This window comes from Pelodiscus sinensis, chromosome 21 (assembly GCF_052426305.1).
Source record: "Pelodiscus sinensis isolate ZL-2025 chromosome 21, ASM5242630v1, whole genome shotgun sequence".
Classification (NCBI taxonomy): Eukaryota; Metazoa; Chordata; order Testudines; family Trionychidae; genus Pelodiscus; species Pelodiscus sinensis.
In genome coordinates, this window is record NC_143072.1 from 9,084,659 (window position 1) to 9,097,507 (window position 12,849).

Consider the following 12,849-nt stretch of genomic DNA (forward strand, 5'->3'; position numbering starts at 1 on the left):
CAACCCTTGAGGGGGCCACGTAGGGATCTGGGCAAATCCGTCAGGGATGGTGCTTGGTGCTGCTGTGAGGGCAGGGAACTGGACTTGATGACCTCTCGAGGCCCCTTGCAGCTCTAGGAGATGGACTGGGCAGAGACCAGCTTGCGTGCCCCCAGGAGCTCTGCCATATGCTAATGGATTTGGTGCTCACCTGGCTCTGCTTCCCCACAGTACTGGGCAGGCCCACCTGCATGCCCAGTCCTTTCTCCTTTCCCCTCCTAGGAAAGCCAGCAGCATAGGTGCCTGTTGTTTGGGCTGACCTGGTACATGGCTTGACGTGAGCCCTGGGCAGGGGGAAGCAGTGTTCTTCTCCTGGGCCCAGCACCACCATTAGCCCTGGCTGGGACGGCGCAGACCTTCAAGCAACTTGGCCCCTGCCCCGGTAACTTTCTGCTGTGGGGCCATGGGGCTCGGCCTCTCTCAGAGGAAACTCAGGACACCATGGTCAGCTTTCAGCATTGCTAGTTGGGATCCATAACAGCAGTACAAGCAGCAACACCAGCCTGGTTGGTTGCACTGCACAAGCCTGAAAAGGGCTGAGGTCCCAGCTGGCAAAGGGACTTAGCCACCTGAATCCCAGATGCATGACTGCAACCCACAGAACCTCAGCTTGACTGCCCCATGTCCCACAGGCACCTACATCAGGGTTGGGGAAAGCTGTCTTGACACCTGTCTCTGGGCATGCTCAAAGCTGCCTCCCTTTGGGTACCAGGGAAGACAGGCAGGAGCATGATGCCCATGCCCTGCTGAGCCTGAGCTGGTAGGTTTGCCACACTGCAATGGGGTAGTCTAGTCTAGCAAGCATGGCATGGCATGGCATGGCCCTGAGCATGCGCAGTGCCAGGGCCCCTCCCAAACCCCTCTGGAGGAACAGGTGCCTCAGCGCACTCCCCGGAGTGCCAGCTCTTTCCCTGCCAGGGCGGACCATGGGCCTCCTACCCTCAGGGGAGGCGTTAAGCACAGGGCTGGCGCACTGGGATGGGGGTCCAGCTGTCTCTCCTGCCAGAGCTTTTCCACTCTGGATACATAATTGCTGGACCCTGCATCTCCCGCCTCCTAGGAAGGTGCCTGGTCCAACAGCCTCCGGAGCCCTTCTCTCGCGCACGGCCCCAGCCGCTAGACAATGATTTCTCCTCAGTGGAACACAGCGGTGCTGACCCATGGGTGATCCAAGGCTAGTGCACCCTTGGGGAAAAATTGGTGGGTGCTGAGCACCCCTGGCAGCCTTGGGTCTGCAGGTCAGTAGTTCCCCTTCCCACCCACCCCAAGCAGCTGCTTGGTGACATAGGTGAGGAGGGCGGGCGTAAGGGAGGGTGGGGTGTGGCCTTAAGGGAAAGTATAGAGGGGGTGAAAGGCCTGGGGCAGAGCCCCCCCCCCCGACAATGGAAGTCAGCGCCTGCAATAGAATGTCACCAGCAGAGCCTGAGGCAGCTCCATGGCAGACTCCCCTGTAAGCCGTGGTTAGCGCACGCTGCTGAGAGGTGCTCAGGTCATTGTTTCTCCCCAGCAGGCAGAGGGGGGACTTGAAGAGGGATCTCCCCCTTCTCCCCAGCAAGTGAGGGGAGAATTACACCTGGGTCTCCCCAGCCCATGGGAGTGCCCTAGCCACTGGGCTACAGGTTATGACAGGGACAACTCCTCAGTCCGACTTTGTTGGGCCCCGCATGGGCAGACGAGAGAGGCAGGAGAACACCTCTCTTCACCAGGTGTCTGGAGGCCTACCGCGAGGTGTACACATGCCCAGCAGCCCAAACCAAACCAGGGGGTGTGTACAGTGAATATTTAGCCATTGAGCAATGTCAGGTGCCTGCAGGGCTGGGCAGCAGCCAAGCAGGGGCTTGAGGATGGCACCTAATTTGCTGAGGCCCAAAGGTTCCCAGGCAGGGCAGGTCTACACTTCAGCCCGGATGGAATGAGAAGTGCAAGGGGAGTCAGCGGGAGAGCCTCTCATGTCAGCACACAATGCGAAGGAGGGCAATGTGCGTACCTTAGCGTGCTCTCCCCGTAGTGCAGAGACACCACATTGCTCCACTCAGCACTGCAACACCTAGCCCTCAAGCAGCCTCTGCTCCGTGGAACCCCCAGACCCAGACGAGGGGCCCAGCCCCAGATCCATCTGGGAGCAGGAATCATGGGGTGCAGGGCCCCAGTGACCCTCATACAGGACTAGGGACACAGACATGAGAGTTCTGCTCCTGGTACAGAGAAGGGCAACAAAAATGATTAGCAATATGGGCAGCTTTCATGCGAGAAGAGTGTAATAAAACTGGGACTGTTGTTCAGTTTGGAAAAGAGATGACTGGAGAATGATGACAGAGGTCTGTAAAATCATACACAGCATGGAACAAAGTGAATAAAAGTGTTATTTACCCTGTCCCAGAACACACAAACCAGATCACCCAATGACTTTAATAGGCAGCAGATTTATAACAAACAAAATGGGAGTTCACACTCGAGTCAATCTGTGGAACTCACTGCCAGGGGATGTCGTGAAGGCCAAAAGCATAACTGGATTAAAAGAATATTTAGGTAAATTCATGGGAGACAGGGCCATCAATGGCTATTACCAATAAGGTCAGGGACACAACACACCCTATATTCTGGATGTCACTAAACCTCTGGGTGCCAGAAACTGTGACTGGACAAGAGGGGATGGATCACAGGATAACTGCCCTGTTCATTCCCTTGGGGGCACCTAGTATTGCCATGTTTGGAAGCCAGACTACGAGGCTACTGGACCTTCAGTCTGACCCAGTACGGCCATTCTGTTCCTACAAAAAAGTGTTCACATAACGGAGCAGCCAGCGGATGAGGAAGGTTTCCCATGGTAGGCACAAACAGCCCCAGGCTGTGAGCAAGCGGTACTGATTCACCCCATAGGCCTCAGATGAAGGCTGGGGAAGCGGAGGGGTGCAAGGCCTGGGACAACATCTGCCTATTCCCCAAGCATCATCGCCTTTCCCCAAGCCCCTGCACTGCAGCAGAAAGGTTTTGTGTTGAGAACAGGAGCAGCCCTGCTTGCTTTGGAGCGAGTTATCCCAGTCTAGGCAACTTAATACTAGAAGTGTGGCCCCAAAGCCTGGCTCTGAGTGCTAGGTGGGAGACAAAACCTCCAAAAGCTGGACAGCTGTTTACAGAGGCGGGCCCAGCCCCAAAGCCCTGCCTCAGAAACCACCCACCCAGCAGATCCTGAGCCATGAGCCCTAGCGATACACTGGGGACCTGGGCAAAGGTCACAGAGCTAGTCTGGAGTGGCCCTGTGCACACAAAGTGCCCAGCCCTGTTCCCTCACAGGGCCTGGGGCCTTGGTCCCCTCCCCGCTCCTGGTTTTATGGCTTGATAGCCTCATAAACCCTGCCAGGCTCCACCTGCTTAGCTTGTTTCTCACTCTGCTCTCCTCAGCAAACCCTTGAAGATGATTAACACAGGCCCAGCCTCAGAGGGCCAGGCGAGATGGTGGGCAGAAAAGGTGGCACAGCACCCAGCCATGCTGGGGGAGCATGGGCAGGAACAATTTCACACAGATCCAAGGCTCCGTGCCACCCACGAGCTGCCAGCAGGAGAGGGGGGGAGACTGGTGGGGCAGCCAGTAACTGGCAGGGCTGGAGAAGGGGGCCCCTGGCCAGGGCAGGGAAGAAGAGGAGGCACCTGCCCAGGGGAGCTGGGGGGCTGTCTCCCCTTCCACACATGCAGGGCAAGGCCGGCCAACGTGGGGCACCCCCCCACAATTCACAGAGACAGAGACTGGCCCTGCAGGGATGGCCCCTGGGCCCCCACAAAGGGGAGGGGTGGCACCCTGCCCTCAATGCCCTGGGCCTCATGGGGGGAAGTGGGGCGTTGCCCTGGCCCGATCCCTGTGGGGGGGGCACTGTCCTGGCCCTGATCCCTGTGGGGGGGGGCGCTGCCCTGGCCCTGATCCCTGGGGGGGGCGGTGCCCTGACCCCGATCCCTGTGGGGGGGGGCGCTGCCCTGGCCCGATCCCTGTGGGGGGGGGCGCTGCCCTGGCCCCGATCCCTATGGGGGGGGCGCTGCCCTGGCCCTGATCCCTGTGGGGGGGGTGCTGCCCTGGTCCGATCCCTGTGGGGGGGGCTGCCCTGGCCCTGATCCCTGTGGGGGGGGCGCTGCCCTGGCCCGATCCCTGTGGGGGGGAGGTGCCCTGGCCCCGATCCCTGTGGGGGGGGCGCTGCCCTGGCCCGATCCCTGTGGGGGGGCGCTGCCCTGGCCCCGATCCCTGTGGGGGGGGCGCTGCCCTGGCCCCGATCCCTGTGGGGGGGCGCTGCCCTGGCCCTGATCCCTGGGGAGGGGGCGCTGCCCTGGCCCTGATCCCTGGGGAGGGGGCGCTGCCCTGGCCCCGATCCCTGTGGGGGGGGCGCTGCCCTGGCCCTGATCCCTGTGGGGGGGCGCTGCCCTGGCCCTGATCCCTGTGGGGGGGCGCTGCCCTGGCCCCGATCCCTGTGGGGGGGGCGCTGCCCTGGCCCCGATCCCTGTGGGGGGGCGCTGCCCTGGCCCTGATCCCTGGGGAGGGGGCGCTGCCCTGGCCCTGATCCCTGTGGGGGGGGCGCTGCCCTGGCCCGATCCCTGTGGGGGGGGCGCTGCCCTGGCCCGATCCCTGTGGGGGGGGGCGCTGCCCTGGCCCCGATCCCTGTGGGGGGGGCGCTGCCCTGGCCCTGATCCCTGGGGAGGGGGCGCTGCCCTGGCCCTGATCCCTGTGGGGGGGGCGCTGCCCTGGCCCGATCCCTGTGGGGGGGGCGCTGCCCTGGCCCGATCCCTGTGGGGGGGGGCGCTGCCCTGGCCCGATCCCTGTGGGGGGGGGGGCGCTGCCCTGGCCCTGATCCCTGGGGGGGGGGCGCTGCCCTGGCCCGATCCCTGTGGGGGGGCGGTTCCCTGGCTCCGATCCCTGTGGGGGGGGGGCGCTGCCCTGGCCCGATCCCTGTGGGGGGGGGGCGCTGCCCTGGCCCTGATCCCTGGGGGGGGCGGGGCGCTGCCCTGGCCCAGGCGTTGCCTTGGCAACCGAACAAAGGCGCCTTGTGCGGCCGCGCCCTGGGGCAGCGAAACCCGCTTGGCGTCACGTGATCGATACCGGCGGCTGCGCGCGCCCCCGGCGCTCCAGGGCCTGCCCGACTCCCTGGGGCCAGCGCGCGCCACCTGGCTCGAGCCGCAATCCCAGAGGGTGGGCGTGGCTTGTGGAGCCCCGCCTCGGGATCGCGCTGACTCCGCCCCTACGTGAGGCGGGCCCGCGCAGCCGGTCGGTCACCTTGGTGACCGCGCCCCGCCTGGTCCCAGGATGCTCCGCTGCCTGCGGCGGATCCGACCGCCCTGTGGGCCGCGCGCCGCGTCCGGCTCCAGCGCCGCCCCCCCGGCGTGAGCAGCTCCCGCACGGGGCGGGGGGGCTGGAGGGGGCACCGGGGGCTGGGTTGGGGGGCTGGAGGGGGCACGGGGGCCTGGGTTGGGAGGTTGGAGGGGGCACAAGGGGCTGGGTTGGGAGGTTGGAGGGGGCACAAGGGGCTGGGTTGGGGGGCACGGGGGGCTGGGTTGGGGGGCTGGAGGGGGCACGGGGGGCTGGGTTGGGGGGCTGGAGGGGGCACAGGGCGCTGGGTTGGGGGGCTGGAGGGGGCACTGGGGGCTGGGTTGGGGGGCTGGAGGGGGCACAGGGCGCTGGGTTGGGGGGGCTGGAGGGGGTACGGGGGGCTGGGTTGGGGGGCTCGTGCTTGAGGCAGGGGCTGTCACTCCCTGTCACGGTGGCAGGGCTGCTGGCACAGGCCATGGAGGCAGCGTCAGTCCATCAGCACATCCCTGAGGGTCTCTCCCTCTGCTGGGTGGGGAGCTATGTCCTGGTGTGACACCTTCCTAGCCAGGCTGGGAGACTGTCCTGGTGCAGGTAGCCCAGTGGAGAGGCACTTGGCAGCTCCATTTGCCTAGCAGGCGGGATCTGGGAGATGTGACTGCAGTTGGGGTGTGGAGGTGACTTTTTCTGAGCTGCAACATCTGCTCCACAAGTACAAACCCTGGATATTTGCTCTTAAAAAAAAAAATCCATCTAGTCTGTGGGCAGACTGCCAAAAGAGAGGTGCTGTCCTGTGTTCCCTCTAGGCTGCAAGGCAGCCCAGCTTCACAGGTGATTCACGGACCGGCTGCCTTTCGCCTTGCACTGCTGCCTCTGATACAGAGGCAGTAGTGCGGGGTGGAAGCAGCCCATGTCCAGGGGAGATCTGAGCTCATGAGCCTGCCTAGTTCCTAATACACTTTAAATACAGAGCTGCAGCATTGCTAGACCCATTGCAAGCCAGGACTGAGCCAGCCTGCTAAAAAATTTACTGGGGGGGGGGGGGGGGGAGGAGAGAATGCATGTAGTTTATAGCATTAACCTATAAGCTTTTGCTTATTGGTTAATCAGTTAATCAACTACACTATTACATTCCTAGCCATGTCCTGAAAAACTCAGACATATGGTTTGTTCTGGACCTATGTACCTAGTCCAGCCAGTCCAGCTTGGCTCATTGCTCCTGTTTTGCAGGCCTCTGCCCCTCTCCTACATGGTGTTTGATGGGCCTGCGCTGCAGCCCCCTCTCGTCTTCTTGCATGGCCTGCTGGGCAGCAAAGGCAACTTCCGTGCCATTGCCCGGGCCCTGGTGCAGCGGAGTGGCCGCAAGGTGAGTGCGAGGGGCGGAGCCAGGGAAACCAAGGGCCTGAACACTGGGCCCTCTCTGCTCAGCTTCCAGCAGCTCCTCTTCCCTGACAGGTGCTGACAGTGGACGCGCGGAACCATGGCGAGAGCCCACACAGCCCCGTCATGAGCTACGAGGCCATGAGTTTGGACGTGCAGCGCCTCCTGCGCCAGCTGCACCTCCCGAAGTGCGTCTTGGTCGGCCACAGCATGGGTGGCAAAACTGCCATGACACTGGCGCTGCAGCAGGTATGGGCATGTGCAGAGTTTGGGGCAATAACTGCTGCTTGGGGCTGACAGGCCCTTGAGTAGGAGCTTCTCAGAACTAGCCTTTCTTGGAGACATCTCTGTATGCGGAGCCCACTGACGGTTCTTTGCTCTCCTCATGGCCCCGAGTAAGGCTCCTGCGGGCATGGGATCCCTACACTCGCTTGTGTCCTCAGCCAGATCTCGTGGAGCGCTTGGTGTCTGTCGACATTAGTCCCACAGAGAGCGTGACTGTGACGGATTTCCAGGCCTACATCGCTGCCATGAGGAGAGTGAGCATCCCGGCCAGAATCCCCCGCTCCACAGCACGCAGGCTAGCAGAGGATCAGCTGAGTCCAGTTGTCCAGGTAAGGTAGCCCACGAGGAGCCCTCTTCTCCCCTTCCCTCCCCCAGAGTGAGAGCACACCACCCCAGAGCCTGGCAGCCCTAGCCGGAGCTTTTCCATCCTCATGCCCTCAGTCCTGGCCCTGGTGCCTGCCTACAGCTCAGTGGGGCTTTCACTGTGACCAGTACATGAGACCTGCTCTGACAGGTCACTTTCACGGCAGGTGTCAGCAGTAAGGCAGTTCCTGCTCACCAACCTGGTGGAGTCTGAGGGCCGGTACACGTGGCGGGTGAACCTTGAGGCCATTTCCCACCATCTGGCCAAGATCATGGGCTTTCCTGTGTTCCATGCGCCTTACCCAGGACCCACTCTCTTCCTAGCTGGATCTGACTCCCCCTACATCAGGTGACTCTCTGGCTCTGAGACCCACAGCTTGTTCCTTCTCGCTGCTGCTGCGTACGCAGAGCGGTGGAGTGAGCTGCAGGCTCCCCAGCTGGAGGGGGGTGTATATGGAGGGGAAGGGATCCCAGTGTGAGTCCTGAGCTGAGCTTCTTGGATTGGGCATTCCCAGCATGAACCCCTGTTCTCTGGTGCATTTTTTCTTCCTGCAGCTCTGAGGACTACCCAGAGATTGAGCGTCTCTTTCCTGAGGCAGAGATCCAGTATATCCCAGGTGCTGGCCACTGGGTCCATGCAGATAAGTCCCAAGAGTTCATCACTGCTATCTGCAACTTCCTGCTAGTGCCATAGAGCCGCTTCCTGTGTGGGCTGAGAGAGCAGGATTCCCAGGACTGCCTGCTCCTGCACCACATCGTGAAGGACATGGGGGTGCCCCTGTCCATGAGCCAGGCCTTTGGGACAGGAGGCTCGGCACCTGGCCCATGCACTGTAAGACAGGCTAGAGCTGAGAGTGAAGCAGGGCCAGGATCTCTCCCCACCCTATGCAGCTGGAGATGCTTGTCTTGGCAGGCTGGGGCAGAGGCTTCCCCAGGCCACTGTGCCCTTCTGCATGCACCCCCCTGCATGTTAGGGCAGTGTCTTAGGGCTGTTCCTGTTCCCAGCCCCCTTCCCCTCCCAGCCTGTCCCCAGCGGTTTCCAAGCACACACCGGCTCTTCACTGGGCCGTTTCTCAGGATCTCTGAGCTCTAGGGTGGGATCCCAGCGTGTGACTCCAGCCTTGCTGGAGGATCCTACCCACCAGAGACTGGAACCAGAGCTCTGCCTGCTCTTGCACTGCCTGTCTACGTAACTCTGGGACTTTGTACAGTACGGAAAATAAGGCCCACTCAACATGAAGGCATCTGACCCTGCAGACAAGACAAGGAGAGTGGAGCAGCATCGCACCTTGCTGGAAGGAGACTCTTCTTTCCTCACAGCACGAGAACCAGGGAACGTCAATGGCTTTAAAAGTCAAGAAACCCAGCTCAAAGGAAATACCTTGTCACTCTCCCCACTCCCCCAGACTGGCACTCACTGCCACAGCACATCACGAGGGCATGTATCTGCAAAACAGGAAGTTCCAGTCCCATAATGGCTAATGGGAAGAGTTTTGGAAGGGAAATAAAATCCTTCTATTTCAAGGCTTAACAGGCCTCTAACCATTAGGGATTAGGATGAGATCTTTACAGGGATGGGTTATGCCAGAGATGCTACTGTGGGGATACTGCACTTGCCTCGGGAGCATCTGATAATGGATGGCCACTGTTCGACCCAGAGTCTGGGCTAAATGGGCTAGCCTGGCAATTCCCCTTCCTCAAGCTCCTGAAGGCAGTCCAGGTTGGGCTGGGGTGAGCGTGACTTGGAACAAAGGGTGCACTGATCTTGCTGTTTCCCGGGCTCTGCAGCGATGGGACTTTGGTTCCAAGTTGCTGGAGCGGAACATGCGCCACACAAGAGCAGCAGATGCCTCCTGAGGATTGATTCTAAACCAGAAGGGGCCATTTTAACGTTTAGTCTGGCTTGCATAGCACTGTCCAGAGAACTTCCCTGCAGATCTGGTAACACATCCAAGACTGCTTTAAAAATTCCTTTGGTACATTGTTCCAGTGGTGAATTCCCCTCACTTTGAGAAATGTGCACCTTCCCTCCCGTCTGAATGTCTCCAGACATTGGCTCTCCTTTTACCTTTCTTTGGTGGGGTACCGCAGATATCTGCAGATCAGATGCAGATATAAATGTTGTGTCTGCACAGGGCTCTAGCTGTATACCACTGCCTCAGTCTTTGTGTCATCTGTAAAGCTTGTGATTGTTTCCAGATCACTGATAAAAATGTTTAGTAGAAGGCCAAGAACAGTTTCCTGCGCAGCCCCTCTAGAAACACATCCGCTCCACGACGCGTCTGGTTAGTTACAGTTTGAAATGCCTCAGTTAGCCAGTGTCTAACTCATTTAACGTATGCCATTTTCCTTTCATGTTCTCCTTGATCCATCAGTGCCAGGTGGTACTAAGTCACACCCTGTACACAAGTGTGTTGCATCAACTCTGTCACCTTGATCAACCACACTTGTCATCTGAAGGTAGCTCTCCAGTCCACTTGAGGGGATCTGGGTTCCACAAGCCCCTGTTGCTTGGTGTAGATTATTACCCTTCTTTAACTCTTTTTAGTGATCAAATCCCACAGTAGCTGTTCCAGTTTCTGGCCTGGGATCGACGTCAGGCTGATGAGCTTATAATTACCCAGATTGGCCTGTTTACCCTCGTGAATATCAGCCTGGCAGTGGCTTTCTTCCACCTTCTGGACTTTCTCCAGGGCTTACTGAAGCTCAGGATCCAGTGTGCATCCTCTTGGCTAAAAGCGCAGCCTGACCATTCCTGCCAGGCTTGGAGACTTCCTTAGGGAATGCCCAGCTCCTCGGGGGGGTCCTGTGTCCCAGTCCAGACTCCTCAAGCCTCCCTTCTCAGCCCCAGGTCAGAGAACAGGCCGGCACAGGAGGAGGGGAAGGTAGAAGCCACCCTTGGTGTCAGTGAGGTGAGTGTGGGGCCAATGCAGCAGAGCTTGCTGGTCTCATGGAGCTCCAGCGGCTTTTCCTTCTCTGCGGTGATGTATTGGCCCCTGCTTATGGGAGTGGAAGAGCTTTAGTGGCCTCAGAGCAGCAGTATCTGCTGTGCAGTCACAGGTGCTTGGTGCAAGCCTGGGAGCTAAGAGGGGAGGGGCTTGCAAGGGGCTGGGAGCAGGCAAGGAGAACTGTGCCTGAGGGACAGCGAGCTCCCAGTGTGACGCTGGGCTCGGGGAATCTTGAGTAGGTGCAGGGAGGTAGCATTAGCTCTGTATGGGGCACTAGGGAAACCAGCTATGGTGTCCGCCCGTCAGAAAAAGTGCTGGCGATTGGAGATGGTTCATAGAAGAGCCCTAGTAATGATCTGGCATCTGGAAAACTGCCTGGAAGGACAGGACTAGGCCATGTCTGCTATGGGGACTAGAGCTGTGCCAGCGTACTCCCATAGTGGAGACACGACCTGCAGTGACGGGCAGGGCTTTTCCATCCCTGTACCGACAGTAGGTAGGCTACAGAAGCCAGCTGCCATCAGCCTTGGTGCATTTACACTTTCAACCTAGGTGTGCTCAGCTTCAGCCAGCGGCTGTGGATTTTCTGCATCTCTGTCATCTTACCTCAAATGCAAACCAGGCCTGAGGAATGTCTGTCTGTCTGTGAGAGCTGGGAGGTGGTCGCGCTTGTACCTGCCCAGCGTGCATCTCCCAATGGAAGGGCTTTGGCTTAGCAAGCAAAGGTATAAGAAGGGCCAGAGGCTGATGCTAGACAAATCTCCCAGGAGAGAAGGGACATGCTTTTCCCGGTGAGGTTAGTTAGTCCTTGGTGCAGAACACTTGGGGGTTCCTTGGCAAAGATCTGCTCCGGCTCCTGCAGAAGTTCGGGTCTCGCTGGGTGGAGCACTGTGTCCTGTTCTACAGGGGCTCAGGTGAGAGGGTTGGTCGGTTCCTTTGCCCATTAAAATGCAACTCCGGCTTTCAGTGGCTTCTGGTGCACTGGCAGTTTACTAGGGCACTGTGTTCGGAAGTAACGGGGCCTGGGGAGAAACCTGCATGGGCAGGAAACCCGCAAATGAGCTTGACTGGAAGAAATCGGCTACTGCAAGGTGGGGCAGCTGCTTCTGAGGGAGCCTGGTTTTCAGAGGTCACTGCAGCTCCCTTTTGACTTCAGTGTGAGCTCAGCACCTCGGAGTTCAGTCCCCAAAGCGAGCAGCAGCTTCGAGCTGAGCTTGCGGCAGGAGGGAGCGCTGAGTGCCAAAGCCCACTTGAGCCACGGCCCCGTGGATTCAGGGAGCTGGGGAGACTGGTCTGTGCCTGTGGGAAGAGGCAGCGCAGCAGCCTGTGGAGCTTCAGGCAACTGGTAAATCATTTGGGACAAAGAGCCGGTAGGTTGGGCTCTGAGCTGTGATGGGAGCAGGGCTGGTGCCCTCCGAGCTGCTGAGGGAGGGGGTGTTGCCTTGCATGCGTTGGAACTGAATCAACAGCCCTGCATGCTCAGAGCAACTTGGGTGAAAGGCCAGGGCGGGGAGAGGGGGGCTTGGGGTAGGTGAAGTCCCTTTCAGTTGCCCCAAAAGGAAGTTAGGGAGGAACGTCCCTTGGAGTCAGCTGACTTGTCCAGCACACCCCGGAGCTGGGGCAGGAGTGTGTCACTCTTGGGCATGAAGGAGAAGGCAAAGCAGACAAGTAACCGGTGCCCAGAGAATGGCAGGAAACCAGCACGAACGAGTTTCCTTAAAGGAGCCCCAGGCTTTGTTTTCCTTGGCAGCTGTCCCAGCATGGCTTCCCCGGCCAGCCAGCAGGTGACAGTGGTGCTGCCCAGAGCACAGGCAGAGTTAGAGCCTTGCAGCTGCCACGGTTCATTTCACTGTTGCTGGCTTTCCTCCCTCCCCGCCCAGCACGGGAGCCAGAGCGCCAGCCCCACTGGTACAGAGCTTGCGAGACTGAAATCAGCCTGCCTGGTTCAATCCGTGGGCCTGCCTGCACCACGGTCCAGCTTGTGTTTGCAGCCAGGCAGCCGCGTGTCACTGCCTCCCCCGTACTCCAGGAGCTGGGATGCAAGGGGAACACCGTATCCCACGAAGGGGTTGGCACGTGTCCTCTTGGCCTTCTGCTCCTAGGGCTGGTTGCTGTGGAAGGAAGGGCTGCAGCCTCCCCCGGCACAGCTTCCTGGCACCTGGCTGAGATCCCCTGGGCACCAGGCCTCAGCTGCCATGCTGTTCACCTGGCCCAGCTCCTTAGCCTCTTTGGGGCATGGCCTGTGCCCCTCCCTCAGGGGAGGAAGTGGGAGCCAGAGGATGCTGGATGAGCCTGGTGCCGTTCCCTCTCCCCTCTCTAAATGTGGCTTTGCTTCATGGGGAGGCGTGGCCCTGGTGCTGCAGGTGCACAGGCAAGGAGCCAGGTTGGGGGGGGGGGGCTGCCCAGAGTGCATCCAGGGCTGGGGAGAGCCCAGTGCCCTTGTCTCAGCATTGCAGGAAGGGAGGGTCGGGCTGGACACAAGGAAAAACGCCCTGCCTGTCGGGGGTGACACACGAGTAAATCGCCAGGGGGCTGTGGAATCTCCATCCC

General features: G+C 60.0%; 1 protein-coding gene across 5 annotated transcripts; it reads left to right on the forward strand.

Annotated features, from left to right (window-relative positions):
- The first annotated feature begins 5,232 nt into the window (after positions 1-5,232).
- On the forward strand, positions 5,233-8,882 carry ABHD11 (abhydrolase domain containing 11). Of its 5 annotated transcripts, none has more exons than XM_075905068.2 (6): positions 5,233-5,400; positions 6,554-6,689; positions 6,779-6,952; positions 7,219-7,317; positions 7,519-7,700; positions 7,907-8,882. In XM_075905068.2, exons 1-6 carry the CDS (start codon positions 5,324-5,326, stop codon positions 8,043-8,045), a joined length of 807 nt encoding a protein of 268 aa, XP_075761183.1. In that variant the 5' UTR covers positions 5,233-5,323; the 3' UTR covers positions 8,046-8,882. The 5 variants fall into 5 exon arrangements, with proteins under 5 accessions (XP_075761183.1, XP_075761182.1, XP_014427360.1 ...); XM_075905067.2 differs by having other exon boundaries at positions 5,242-5,400; positions 7,147-7,317; XM_014571874.3 differs by lacking the exon at positions 5,233-5,400 and adding an exon at positions 5,707-6,154 and having other exon boundaries at positions 7,147-7,317.
- The last annotated feature ends 3,967 nt before the right edge of the window (positions 8,883-12,849 follow it).

Excerpts from the sequence above, each read along its gene's own strand:
- ABHD11 (XM_075905067.2), top strand. The coding sequence starts at position 5,324 with ATGCTCCGCTGCCTGCGGCGGATCCGACCGCCCTGTGGGCCGCGCGCC. Across the intron at positions 5,401-6,553 it reads TCCAGCGCCGCCCCCCCGGC|GCCTCTGCCCCTCTCCTACA; the intron begins GTGAGCAGCTCC and ends CCTGTTTTGCAG. Across the intron at positions 7,701-7,906 it reads TCTGACTCCCCCTACATCAG|CTCTGAGGACTACCCAGAGA; the intron begins GTGACTCTCTGG and ends TTCTTCCTGCAG.